The sequence below is a fragment of the Hyla sarda genome, chromosome 3 (assembly GCF_029499605.1).
Source record: "Hyla sarda isolate aHylSar1 chromosome 3, aHylSar1.hap1, whole genome shotgun sequence".
NCBI classification, from domain to species: Eukaryota; Metazoa; Chordata; class Amphibia; order Anura; family Hylidae; genus Hyla; species Hyla sarda.
In genome coordinates this window covers 91,128,795-91,143,934 of record NC_079191.1, presented here as the reverse complement: position 1 = coordinate 91,143,934, position 15,140 = coordinate 91,128,795, and the positions used below count along the sequence as shown (strand labels likewise).

Sequence of the window (15,140 nt, the reverse complement as noted above, 5' to 3'; positions counted from 1 at the left end):
ATTAAGATTTTTTAATAGAAGTAATTTACAAATCTGATTAACTTTCTGGCACCAATTGATAGGAAAAAAAAAGTTTTCTGCCAGAGTACTCCTTTAACCCCTTAACGACGCAGGACGTATATTTACGTCCTGCGCCGGCTCCCGCGATATGAAGCGGGATCGCGCCGCGATCCCGCATCATATCGCGTGGGTCCCGGCGCTAATCAACGGCCGGGACCCGCGGCTAATACCACACATCGCCGATCGCGGCGATGTGCGGTATTAACCCTTTAGAAGCGGCGGTCAAAGCTGACCGCCGCTTCTAAAGTGAAACTGAAAGTATCCCGGCTGCTCAGTCGGGCTGTTCGGGGCCGCCGCGGTGAAATCGCGGCGTCCCGAACAGCTGATCGGACACCGGGAGGGCCCTTACCTGCCTCCTCGGTGTCCGATCGACGAATGACTGCTCCGTGCCTGAGATCCAGGCAGGAGCAGTCAAGCGTCGATAATGCTGATCACAGGCGTGTTAATACACGCCTGTGATCAGGATGAGAGATCAGTGTGTGCAGTGTTATAACACTGCAAAAAAAAAGTAAAAAAAAAGTGTTAATAAAGGTCATTTAACCCCTTCCCTAATAAAAGTTTGAATCACCCCCCTTTTCCCATAAGAAAAATAAAACAGTGTAAAAAAAAATAAAAATAAACATATGTGGTATCGCCGCGTGCGTAAATGTCCGAACTATAAAAATATATCATTAATTAAGCCGTACGGTCAATGGCGTACGCGCAAAAAAATTCCAAAGTCCAAAAAAGCGTATTTTGGTAACTTTTTATAACATTAAAAAATGAATAAAAAGTGATAAAAAAGTCAGATCAAAACAAAAATCATACCAATAAAAACTTCAGATCACGGTGCAAAAAATGAGTCCTCATACCGCCCCGTACGTGGAAAAATAAAAAAGTTATAGGGGTCAGAAGATGACATTTTTAAACGTATAAATTTTCCTGCATGTAGTTATGATTTTTTCCAGAAGTGCGACAAAATCAAACCTATATAAGTAGGGGATCATTTTAACCGTATGGACCTACAGAATAATGATAAGGTGTAATTTTTACCGAAATATGCACTGCGTAGAAACGGAAGCCGCCAAAATTACAAAATGGCGTTTTTTTTTCGATTTTGTCGCACAATGATTTTTTTTTCCGTTTCGCCGTGCATTTTTGGGTAAAATGGCTAATGTCACTGCAAAGTAGAATTGGCGACGCAAAAAATAAGCCATAATATGGATTTTTAGGTGGAAAATTGAAAGGGTTATGATTTTTTAAAGGTAAGGAGGAAAAAACGAAAGTGCAAAAACGGAAAAACCCTGAGTCCTTAAGGGGTTAAGTGACCTGTAGCCGTGGCCTCAGCCACATCCACAACCTGAGCTCTTCTACAACCAATGTGAAATGATACGGACATATGGTTTTTGATGGACAATGTAATTAAATATGGTCATTGAAAACGAACATAGGTCAACGAATACTGACAGCCATATGTAACCAGCGCGTGCACCTGTTAGGATACGGGGAATAAGCCGCCTATTCATTCATGTGCAGCTGTATAATGCTAATGCTTGTTATATGACAACTGGACAGCCAATGGAAGAGCCAACAGACGGAAACATATTTACCTGGTCATCAGCCTTATGTTAATGGAGATTGCTCCCAAAGTTATGTTTTATCCAGATGCTGTTCACAGGATGTCAGACAATGCTGGAAGTATCCCAAGAGCAATTTATATAATGTATACCGCTCTAGATAATGTAAGGCAGGTTAGAGGAAAGAGATAGTCCATATATCCTTAATAGATACTGCTTGATGGATTCATTCCTAAAGAGGTATTCCAACAATCGCCTCAGGACAGCGCCTGCAGCTGCTGCATGCTTACTGATAATATGTTTTCATGTAAAGATGTTTTTTCTTTAAATGGGCACTCTCATTAAAACTCATTTTTGCTATTGCTCTCCTTATGGTACATAAAAAAAATCTTTCTAATGTACTTTGTTTAAAATTTTTCATTTGTGTTAAAAAAAAAGCTGCCACTAGGTGATTTCCTACTTGTCCAGAGCACATTTCCCCCATCTCTTGCACAGACTTTGGACTCCTGCTGGCCCGGCAGAAGTCCAAAATCAGGAAATGCAGTCTGGAGTGCTGAGGGGGGGGGGGGGGGGGGGGGTTGCAGCCTTAGCCAATCATAGCTCATGTCATGCTGAACTGCTCTGGGCTGTGTGTAGCAGAGTGAGGGAGGAAGTTCTCCCCTGTATGGCTTCAGATGATGTCACGCCTGCTGGGGAACGCCCCTTCCCAGTCTGTGAACCTGACTGAGACTGAGCAGAAAATACAGAGTAATTTCAAGGTAGAAAACTAAAAAATAATAAAAATAAAGGCAGAAGGGTGGTTTATAGTGAACTGGGAGGAATATAAAATTTAACAAGATCATCAGAGGTACTCTAGGAGAGCTCCAGGCCCAAATTTTTTTTTTTCCAATATGCCCGGGCTTCCGCCACTAAATAAACTTGTCTCTGCCCCCATGCCGCTGGAGTCGATCTCCCATCCTCCAGACCCGGTTTTCTTCCGGCTTTTGGTGCCCAACACATCTCACTGCTCTTACCTAATCCATGGCCGCAGCAATGTACTGCCTTGGTCGGTGAGTGGAAGTGTGATATAATGGGTCTGGGCCCGTTACATCACACTGCCACCATTACATCGCTCCCCGAGGTGGGACATCACTGCGGTCGGCAATTAGCTGAGAGCAGCGAGATGTGTCGGGCACCAAAAGCCGGAAGAAGACAGAGGCCAGAGAATGGGAGATCGACTCCAGCAGCATCAGGGGAGACGTGGGAGGTAAGTTAGGGTTTATTATTTTAGCTGCAGCAACCTGGGCATAATAGAAAAATGTAACTTTTTGCAAGAGTTCGCCTTTAAAGGGGTGCTCCGCCCCTGACATGTGATAGGGGATAACATGTCTGATCGCGTGGGGTCTGGCCGCTGGGATCCCCCACAAGCTTGGGGCTTCCGTGTTCATGACTTCATGACACGCTGCTCCATTCATGCCTATGGGAAGGGCCGCATACTCGTCATACAGCATATCCCTAAAGTATGCTGCATTTTGCAAAAAACACTATGCACCCAAAAAATCAGCATAATAGTGAGGAAAAAGTCACAAACAATACAGTGTCTGCAGTGCATTTCATAAGATCCTTTTGACCTACGTTATACATTTATCCTGCAGAAAACACCACTAAAAACTCAATGTGTGAAACCCCCCTGAAGGGACTGCTCTCAGGGTCTATAGCCCATTGTGTTATATGGGACACACAGCCACTGGTAGCCATGTACAGATGTTTAGACCAAGGTCACCGCTTAGGATTTAGCTGAGATTTCATTTGAATGGAATTTGCTTGGACTGAAGCGTCGGGATGTTTATTCACATTGTGGTTGGATAGAATACAACATGGAGCCTCCTAAACATATACGCAGCATCTGTGCCCCCTGTTTACTAACACGGCTTAGTTCCCAGCCACCATAAGGAACACCATGGCCGGGCGAGTTTACATTCTGACTTACTCCGGTATGGGATTACAACAATCCGTATCGTGCCCTTTTTATGAGTGTCAGGGATAAAATGGAAAATGTTGACATTAATGGAAAAGAAACAGCAACAACTATTTGTCATTCATTTCAATAAATCCTGAGCTCACATATATCTGCGGAAATTCCAGTTTGATGATTCAGGAATGATCTGGTAACCAACGTGCCTGTGTGTATATAACTCCTGTATGGCAGATTTATCCTGTAATGCATTAACCCATAACAACCAATCAGAAATGGACTCATCAGTATTGAAGCAATAAGCCATAAGAAGCAAACATCAGATTGGTTAATGGAGACGTCTTACCACAACAGCCCTGGGTCCCGAAACCCACAACAAACAGCTGATTTTGCTGGGGGATGGGCAGACAGCTGTAAGGGAAATGAAGAATTACAAGCCATTATGTAATCCATGGCCAGCCACCAAGGCTAGTTAGTAACTCTGCCATCTGGCTCATAAAGGAGTTGGACAGAGGTTGGTCTGAGGGGACGAGCCATATAAATCCTTAAAATGTACTGCTAATAAGACAGGCTAAAACATATATTGGTGAAGGACCACCATCCCGGATACCCATCAGTTAGCATATGGAGGGAGCCTGAGCCCCACCATTCTAAGGGTATGTGTAAGGTGAGCAATATCCGCCCGAAGAAATTCAGGGCTGACATTTTGTGTGCAGCAGGCACTGCTTGGGCCTGTGCCGTCCCCATTGACGGCATTATAATTTGCGCTGTATTCTTTCGAAAGAATAGCCATGTTCATCTTTCAGCAGATTCCACTTTTGAATTTCAGCGGTGTGCATAGTGCAGCAGATTCCCATTGAAGACAGTGGGAGACTGCTGCACCAAAATCTCTGCCCAGAATTTTTCCAGGCTGATATTCCGTAGCACATACCCTAAAGCTAGCCACACGCCTTCAATAGCTCTAAGCTTAAAGGGGTACTCTGCCCCTAGACATCTTATCCATTATCCAAAGGAAAGGGGATAAGATGTCTGATCACGGTGGGCCCGCCGCTGGGGACCCCCGCAATCTCCCTGCTCACGTCCGTCATACCCCCTCCCACAGACTTGCATTGAGGGGCATAGCCGTGACATCACGAGTGGGGCGTGGCCGTGACATCACGTGCCTCCACCCTGCATCGCCAGTCATCCGGCATGGAGCGAAGTTCGCTCTGTGCAGCGAATGTCTGGGGTGCCGCAGCCGCGATCGCGGGGTCCCCAGATGATAGGGGATAAGAAGCATAAGGGTAAAGTACCCTTTAATGTTCAGTGGACACCTCTCTCTCCACGTTACCCCATACACAGTAACACTCAGCCAGGCATTCTGAATAGGAAGCGGGGAGGTAAACTGCTGCCAGTGGTGCCTGGTAGTGGTAGGAAGCGGGGAGGTAAACTGCTGCCAGTGGTGCCTGCTAGTGGTTCACTTTTCAGAACACAAGGATTAGGCAGTTGAAATCCAACATGCCCAATCCTTCTGCCTCCAACATCATCTGTCAAGTCGGGAGGACACTATGCAAGTTAGCCAGTTCTGACAAAATACATTTTTCAAGCTAAAGATAGACCTACAAATGTTTATGTTTTTGAAGGATTTTCCATCTGGAATCCAAAGAAAGAAAAATATGATACACACAGGAAATTAGTTGTGCCGGGTGAGGGGCTGGAGAGTGGACGGGTGAGGCGCTGCTACCTACAAAAATACTAGTCATGAATAAAAACAGCCGTCACCAAACCCTTATTTGGCCAACAACTATCCCTGGGTCCCCATACATCCCAACATTCGGCTTAGCCATGCATTTATTTGTTTTAAACAACGGGTGAGGGGGGGCAGATGTCAAGTATAGGGAAAAAAGATGCCAAGATTTCCACTCAAGGGCTGGTCCTGCAGGACTCCTGCAAATGGCAACAGTGTTCCTGCTGTGGAAAAAATTCAGGAACTCCATTTCCATGTGTTCCTGCGGGACAAGAGCCCTGGGGGGAGGGACTCATCTAGCAATGGTTTGTATCTTTAAGAGCAAAAGGGTTGGGAAGTGGAAATCCAACATACTGGATCCTTCTCTCCCAAAACAGCTGTAGAGTGAGAGTTCAGAGGTCATTATGCACATTAGATTCTCAGAAGGTCAGTCTGTCCTGAAGAAATCAATGGGTTCAGTCAAAACACATCTAACATGTATGGCCATCTTTAGTCTTCCCATCTTGTCATTACTTTTTGTGCAATTTTCTCAAAATTATACACTTTACCGCAAAAGTCAATGCACCGGCACTCACACCACATCCAATATTCCTAAATTAGCGGTCAGTGGTCAGCAATTAGCAAAGTAGACAAAGTCCGTAGTGTTGATAACCTCAAATATAGAAGAATTCACTCACTGTGAAACACCTTAGAAGTTTATTTCACAATAACAGGAGACAACATGGAGACATAAGGAGACAGGAGTGACCATAATTTTACCATCATCATGGCTCAACCGAACTGATCTAACAGTTACCGCCTATCCGGCAAATGGGCGATAACTGCTCCCAACCAATAAACCCTTTAAACATTTTGATAAGATACACTGGACGTCACCATGTTATTCATTCAAAGACAGCTACAGTTTGAGAATTTAGACTATTAAAACACAACATGGCCAAGATCCAGTTTGCCCCTGTGATGACAATGGTGATTTTTGGAGAACTTTTTGGCTCTACTCGTGGCTTTGTTTCACAACTACTGTTGTGTATTTATATTTATGTTACTGTTATGTAACCACTGTATACCAGGATTCAATTTTAGACTCTTCTACTTGTTATATAGGACCATCTGACTTCCAAAGTTATACTTTTTAACAACTTTTGCGGCATTAAAAGGGGTACTCCGGTGAAAACCTTTTTTCTTTTAAATCAACTGGTGGCAGAAAGTTAAACATATTTGTAAATTACTTCTATTAAAAAATCTTAATCCTTCCTGTACTTATTAGCTGCTGAATACTATAGAGGAAATTCTTTTCTTTTTGGAATGCTCTCTGATGACATTACAAGCACAGTTCTCTCTGCTGACCTTATAATAATAATGCTTTATTTATTGTTGTCCTTAGTGGGATTTGAACCCTAGTCTCCAGCATTGCAAGGCAGCAGTGCTAACCACTGAGCCACCATGATGCCCTTAGCATGCATCTGCTATGCATGGTTGCTAAAATGGACAGAGATGTCAGCAGAGAGCACTGTGCTCGTGATGTCATCAGTGTTCCAAAAAGAAAGGAATTTCCTCGGTAGCATTCAGCAGCTAGTAAGTACTGGAAGGATTAAGATTTTTTAATAGAAGTAATTTACAAATATGTTTAACTTTCTGCCACCAGTTGATTTAAAAGAAAAAAGGTTTTCACCGAAGTACCCCTTTAAAAATTTAGATGTATGACTGTTGAATCAGAGTTGAGATAATGGAAGATAGAAGAGCGACCCCCTCCCCCTTCCCTCCATACACCTTCATCTAGTCTTATATATGACCGCTCTTTGTTCTTTGAGAATTTGTTAGGTGTTTGATACCTTATTCCAAACAGTACAAGCTTCACCTCTTGTCTCCATTCCCCAGGCACTCTACAGCCCAATGATTCACACATTCCCCACTCATGTACTCACTCCTCTGATAACCTCAGGGGGAAATCTCATACCCTTGATGACTTCCTCGATTACAGATTTATTTGCTTGTTTCATCTCCATATTCCCCCCACAGCTATTCTTCTTCATTATTCAAGACACAGAAATCAATCTGAAGCTATGTCTTCTTTCTGACAAAGTCCTCTACCATGCAGGTGCCTCCGAGAACGCTACGGTAGGCACCATCCAAAAACGGTAAAAAAAAAAAACTGAAAAAGAACTCCCATTCCTCCTAGATGCCGAATAATAAAGCAATGGGCAAACGGAGTGAACTGAGAAAACACACCCTTGTAAATATAAGCTACTCTGGGGAGCAACACATGAAGTGGGAAAGGATTACCAGCAGCAGTAGCTTTGATCTCCGGCACTTCGATCATTGCCTGATGGGGATAACCAGCCTTGATAAGGACTCGAGGACTGCAAACTGGACACTTAAGATCAAGAACCAGTAATGGAATGGATGTACAATTTGCCACTAATCTATCATCTCAGTCTAAACCAGTGGTCTGCAAACTGTGGACCTCCAGCTGTTGCAAAACTACCACTCCCAGCATACCCGGACAGCCAACGGCTGTCCGGGTATGCTGGGAGTGGTAGTTTTGCAGCAGCTGGAGGTCCACAGTTTGCAGACCACTGGACTAAGCCTTAAACAAGTCCACAAGACCTAAGAAGGACCAGATCTTACTGATATCACAAATGCAGGAGTTATATTTTCTCAGCAATTCAAATTTACTGAGCAAGAATGGACACCACACCACTTCTTAAAGGGGTACTCCGGTGGAAAACTTTTTTTTTTTAATCAACAGGTGCCAGAAAGTTAAACAGATTTGTAAATTACTTCTATTAAAAAATCTTAATCCTTCCAGTAATTATTAGCTGCTGAATACTAAATAGGAAATTATTTTCTTTTTGGAACACAGAGCTCTCTGCTGACATCATGACCACAGTGCTCTCTGCTGACATCTCTGTCCATTTTAGGAACTGTCCAGAGCAGCATATGTTTACTATGGGAATTTTCTCCTACTCTGGACAGTTCTTAAAGTGGACAGAGATGTCATCAGAGAGCACTGTGTTCGTGATGTCAGCAGAGAGCTCTGTGTTCCAAAAAGAAAATAATTTGCTATTTAGTATTCAGCAGCTAATAAGTACTGGAAGGATTAAGATTTTTTAATAGAAGTAATTTACAAATCTGTTTAACGTTCTGGCACCTGTTGATTTAAAAATAAAAAAAAAAATTCCTCCGGATTACCCCTTTAAGGTGCATTTACACAGTATGGCAGTATGGCGGCTTAGTGGTTAGGGATGTTGCCTTGCAGTATTGCTTTCAAATCCAACCAAGGGAAACATTTGCACAAAGTGATGTTATTGAGTGCATTCTCTGTACAGCGCCGTGGAATATGCTGGCACTATATAAGCTGTAGGTGTCTGACGTGGCACAAACTTGTTTAATGGATCTTAAGATTTTATGGTTAACCACAATGAGAAAAGTGACACAATGAAACGGCATCTATCTATATCTATTGCTTGATTATTCCTCCTTTAAAGGAGCTGCCAAGTATATAGCTACCAAGATATAGATAGATAGATATGATATGATAGATAGATATGATAGATAGAGATAGATAGATATGATAGATAGATATGATATAAATAGATAGATAGATATGATAGATAGAGATAGATAGATATGAGAGATAGATAGATAGATATAGATATGATATAGTAGATAGATATGAGAGATAGAGATAGATAGATAGATATAGATATGATATAGATAGATTGATAGATATGAGAGATAGAGATAGATAGATAGATAGATAGATACACACTGTAGAAGGAGAAGCAGTAACACTCTAGATGGTATAAGCAGCATTCGGGTGCTGTAGGTACACGGTCGCGGTTTGAGGGCCAGATAAGATATAGAGTGAAAGACGACCATAGCACTCACAAGATGAGGTGAAGGAGTAGCTTTATTCCATCACAACACAGCTGGAGACGTTTCGGCTACGCAATTGCAGCCATTATCATAATATCATTATCATATCATGACAATGGCTGCAACTGCATAGCCGAAACGTCGCCAGCTGTGTTGTGATGGAATAAAGCTACTCCTTCACCTCATCTTGTGAGTGCTATGGTCGTCTTTCACTCTAGATAGATATAGATAGATAGATAAATAGATAGATATGAGATAGATAGATAGATAGATAGATATGAGATAGATAGATGGATAGATATAGATGATAGATAGATGGATAGATAGAATATTGATAGATAGATAGATAGATGGATAGATCTAGATCATAGATGATTGATAGATGATAGATATATAAATATATTTCCCTTTGTAACTACATGACAAGGGATGCACTCATGCCCCATCATCTATAAATTGAATAAACCCTCCACAATTTAGTGGTCTCCAAACTGCGGCCCTCCAGATGTTGCTAAACTACTCCTCCCAGCATGCCAGAATAGCCATTGGCTGTCCAGGCATGCGAGGAGTTGTGGTTTTTCAACATCTGGAGGGCCGCAGTTTGGAGACCACTGCTCCACATGACGCAGCAGAGAATACACTGAGGACACTGCTTCCTACATAGGCTAACAGTCTCATTGTAACCTAATGAAAGTAAGCTGCATAGTGCAAAAAAATATCCATTGCCAAATGTTCAGTATTGATAAGAGACTCGTAGTGTGGAGCCCGAGCCCCATGTCCAAAACAAACTGGTGCTAGTGCTTCTTAGGGAGCGGAGGATGCAGAGCCAGTAGCCTAACCAAGCCTCTGTCATCTCAGACCCATAAATCAGCCCTATAAACCAGTCCCATTAAACCAACGAGGACCACATAGAGCCGACCTCTAGCTTCTGACACGTCTAGAAACCATTTAACAGAGTTCAGCGTGGCACACAAAGGCACAATAATCTGCAGTAACAACCTTGTAATATGCTAAACAGTGACCAGCCATCACTTTGTGTCCCACGTTTAACTATTTGTCTTCACTGAGCGCCCATTAGAAAAGAAGCCTGGTTTTCCTATACCCAGTACAATACCAAAGTTACTGAAGCACTGGCATGTGACAGCGGCCTGAGATCAACGGAAGGCATTCACCAACATGTCCCTACAAGACTAGAATTCTATACACACCTGGAATCTCAGCAGAGAAAAAGCTGTCAGGCTTGGTACATAGATGAAATCTTATTAGAGAACACACCTAGAAAATGTCAATCAGGGGCCCCGACTTCAAATACACCGTGAGAACACACCTGAGATGTCAGCCCGGGCACGCAGGTGAGATCCTTCCCCAAAATATCAGAGGGGATCCGTGCAATGTCACTGAAGAATGTGACCACCTTGAGATGTTGGTACGACATCTCAACCACCAAAGACCATAACAAAGTAAGGCTGGATCTAAGTTATTAAAGGAGAACTCCAGAATAGAAAAATTGTACTGCCGTCAGTAAAAAAATAAATAGATACATACCTTCCTTCGCTCCCCCGGTGCCTCTGGTAACTGGATACGGTCTCCGCCGCAATCCTCTTCCTGGTTGCCAGTGGCCGGCGGGTCATACTGCGCTCAGCCAATCACCGGCCTCAGCGAAGTCCCGACTCGGCAGGCGATAGGCTGAGCGGCAGTGTGAGAACGCTTCAAGACACACACCTGCTGCTGGGGCCGAAAATGTCACACTGCCGCTCAGCCTATCGCCTGCCGAGTCTGGACTTCACTGCGGCCGGTGATTGGCTGAGTGCAGTATGACTCACCGACCACCGGCAACCAGGAAGAGGATCGCGGCGGAGACCGGAGTGGGTTACCGGAGGTACGAAGGAAGGTATGTATTCTATTTAATTTTTTACTGCTGGCAGTATGGAGGACAATTTTTCTATTCTGGATTACTCCGTTAAGGCTGCATGCACACCATGTTTATGCTATACAGTTCCCATATACGGTTTCAAGTTAAAAACCGTACGGAACCGTATAGAAAACCGTATGCACTGACTTAACATTGTAAACCGTATGTCAAACGCATCATCTGGTTTAGTCCGTTTTGCGTCTTAGGCTGGGTTCACACCACGTTTTAGGCAATACGGGACCGCATCCAGCTGGGGGGAGCTAAAACCGGGCGCTACAGTATCCCTGCCATATGCGGCCTGTATATAGTGTAATTCAATGAGCCGACCGGAGTGAAACACTGACTCCGGTCGGCTCATTTTTGCCCCGTATGCGGTCTTCCTACCGGACCTAAAACTGTGGTAAACCACGGGGCAAAAATGAGCCGACCAGAGTCAGCGTTTCACTCCAGTCGGATCATTAAAATACATTACATACGGGCCGCATACGGGAGCGCCCGGTTTTAGCTTCCCCCAGCTGTATGCAGTCCTGTATTGCCTAAAACGTGGTGTGAACCCAGCCTTATACAGTTTTGTCCGTTTTTTTTACCTGTACCCAGAACCGTAGACTACCACGTAGACTATCACGGTTTTTGACTTTGCACAGTTTTTTTCTTCTTGGAATTTCAATCAAACAAGTGAAACTTTATTCAAAATGGAGTGAAAAGTTAAAAACATATACTTTTTTTCTTAAAAAACGGATGCAACCGGACATCGCTTTTCAAACCGTATACGGATCAAAATTTGTACACACGTTTTGATACAGTGTAGGGTGCATGCATACCACATCGTTGCAATACAGTTTCCATATCAGGTTTTTGATGAAAAACGGATTCCTCAAAACCGGACTAAAACAGTATCAAAATGTGTGTAAAAAATTTCAACCCATAAACGGTTTGAAAAATGATGTCCGGTTGCATCCGTTTTTTGAAATAAAAACGTATGCGTTTTAAACATTTCACTCCATTTTGAATAAAGTTTCACTTGTTTGATTGAAATTCCAAGAAAAAAACTGTGCAAAGTCAAAAACCGTATGGTGAAACCCGTATGGAACCGTACGCACATACATTCCTATTGACTCCCATGTTAAAAAAAAAAAAAAAAAAACGTATAAGGTTTAATATGGTTTTTCACCCGGACCAAAATACATGGTAGACTACGGTTTTGGGTATGGGTAAAAAAACGGACAAAAAGGTATAAGACGCAAAATGGGCTAAACCGGATGATGCGTTTGACATACGGTTTACAATGTTAAGTCAATGCATACGGTTTTCTATACGGTTCCTAACTTGAAAACGTATACGGGAACTCTATAGCATAAACGCGGTGTGCATGCACCCTTAGTCTGGTTTTGAGGATCAGTTTTTTATCAAAAAACCTGATACGGGAACTGTATAGCAAAAACGTGGTGTGAACGCAGCCTAAGAGGCATTGCCTGTTACATATGATGGATGATATATAACAATGTACAAGTCAAAGAAGGGTCTTGAGAAGAACATTCCTTCACTATCTTCAATAGACCTTATGACAGTGTTTCCCAACCAGGGTGCCTCCTGCTGTTGCAAAACTACAACTCTCAGCATGCTCGGACAGCCGAAGGCTGTCCGAGCATGCTGAGAGTTGTAGTTTTGCAACAGCTGGAGGCACCCTGGTTTTGAAACACTGCCTTATGAAGAGGCTGAAGGACTAAGAGCTCTGGTTGACTTAACCCTTACTCCTACAACAACCTACAAATCTATATTTACATCAGTAAGGCTGCATTCACACCATGTTTTTGCAATACAGTCCCCGTATACGTTTTCAATGTGAAAACCGAACAGAACCGTATTGAAAACCGTAGGCATTGACTCTCCATTGAAAACCGTATGTCAAACGATGCATCCGTTTTGCGTCTTGTACGGTTTGGTCCATTTTTTTTCCCCGTACCCAAAACCGTAGTCTACCACGTTTTTTGGTCCGGGTGAAAAACCGTATTAAACCGTATATATATATATATATATATTTTTTTTTTAAAACATGGGAGTCAATGGGAACCGTACAGAACTGTATGTGCGTACAGTTCCATCAGGTTTTCACCATACAGTTTTTGACTTTGCACAGGTTTTTTTTTTCATGGAATTTCAATCGAACAAGTGAAACTTTATTCATAATGGAGTGAAAATTTAAAAACGCATACGTTTTTTTCTTAAAAAATCAATGCAACCGGACATCATTTTTCTAACTCTATAGGGTTTTTAACCATATAAGGGTTAAAATTTGTACACACGTTTTGATACAGTTTAGTCCGGTTTTGAGGAATTTGTTTTTCATCCTCAAAAACCTGATACGGGACTGTATTGCAAAAACGTGGTGTGAATGCAGCCTAATTCTGACCTCAAAGACAAGGAGACTTATTCTACTGATCAGATTCTTTTAGAAAAGCAAAGTACATCTAAACTCCATCCATTATCACCTAAGAACAATGGGGTCTATTCTTTAAAGTATCCCTAAAGCAGGGTTTCCCAACCAGGGTGCCTCCAGCTGTTCTAAAACTACAACTCCCAGCATGCCCGGACAGCCTTCGGCTGTCCGGGCATGCTGGGAGTTGTAGTTTTGCAACAGCTGGAGGCACACTGGTTGGGGAACCTTGCCCTAAAGATACAATATCATCCATATTAATTGCCAACCCTATCTCAACTTTATGTTCCCATACTACTAGAACTGTCATGCATTGGCATTTTACTGGCACAAGACCGGGATCAGCGCTGACAATATTTCTATTGTTTCCTAGGTGTATGGACACTTCCATGAAGCCCCCATATACCCCAGTGCAGTACTTACCTGATATCTCTGACTGGGGGACTCCGCTTAGGCTGAAGCCTTTGGCACTATACACCTGTCTCACTGCTTCACAGCTCTTGGCTTTGTTCCCCATCTCTCCAGCCGCCCAATGCACAAAGAAGACAATTCCAAGATGCCACCAGGAATACCCACATGGCCACTCCATGTCCCCAGAGGATAGGATGCGCAGGAAGGCCAAGATGTCAACTTGTGCAAGTAAAAAATGTTGCCCACAGGCAAAGGAAGCACCATGCACAGTTCACCAGGAGATCTTATTCTGTATGGCCGAGGACACCTTACAGTAAGAAGCACCAGCTAGCACATGATGTGTGAGGCTGCTGGGCATTCATGTGGCAGCAGGGGCACAGGGGAGCCCCAGGATATGAAGGAGGCAGGAGAAATGATACTGGGCATGTCCAAGATGTGGAGGCTTCTACATGGAGATGGTGAGGCTGTGTGTGGCAGAGCACTGGAGCCAGGCAGCTGCAATCACTACAGCCTTGAGATGATGGGGTGTAGTCCTTTATGGGGAGGAATATAGCAGTCAAGAATTCCTAGAGCTCACAGCAGCACCAGGGTAGGGACATCCAGCTCCAGGGACCACAGTGCTATCACATAACCTATAGAGAGGCTGGGGCACTGCAGCCTGTGGGTCCTACAGCAGTGAGGATGCAGGAGTCTTCCCCAGTTATGGGTCCTATAGCAGTGAGGGTGCAGGAGTCTTCCCCAGCTATGGGTACTAGAGCAGTGAGGGTGCAGGAGTCTTCCCCAGCTATGGGTACTACAGCAGTGAGGGTGCAGGAGTCTTCCCCAGTTATGGGTCCTATAGCAGTGAGGATGCAGGAGTCTTCCCCAGCCTACGAGTCCTACAGCAGTGAGGGTGCAGGAGTCTTCCCCAGCCTACGAGTCCTACAGCAGTGAGGGTGCAGGAGTCTTCCCCAGTTATGGGTCCTATAGCAGTGAGGATGCAGGAGTCTTCCCCAGCCTATGAGTCCTACAGCAGTGAGGGTGCAGGAACCTTCCCAGCCTATGGGTCCTACACAGTGAGGATGCAGGAGTCTTCCCAGCCTATGGGTCCTATAGCAGTGAGGATGCAGGAGTCTTCCCAGCCTATGGGTACTACAGCAGTGAGGGTGCAGGAGTCTTCCCAGCCTATGGGTCCTATAGCAGTGAGGATGCAGGAGTCTTCCCCAGCC

General features: G+C 43.8%; 1 protein-coding gene across 2 annotated transcripts in view; it reads right to left on the bottom strand.

The window, feature by feature from the left end:
* Positions 1 to 14,862, bottom strand: part of GPC1 (glypican 1) — a 103,653-nt gene extending 88,791 nt beyond the window's left edge. For both annotated transcript variants that reach the window (XM_056564562.1, XM_056564563.1), the window contains exon 1: positions 13,945 to 14,862. In XM_056564562.1, the coding sequence (XP_056420537.1) occupies positions 13,945 to 14,110 (166 nt within the window). In that variant the 5' untranslated portion in view covers positions 14,111 to 14,862. The remainder of the gene's footprint in view (positions 1 to 13,944) is intronic.
* Between the last annotated feature and the right edge of the window lie 278 nt (positions 14,863 to 15,140).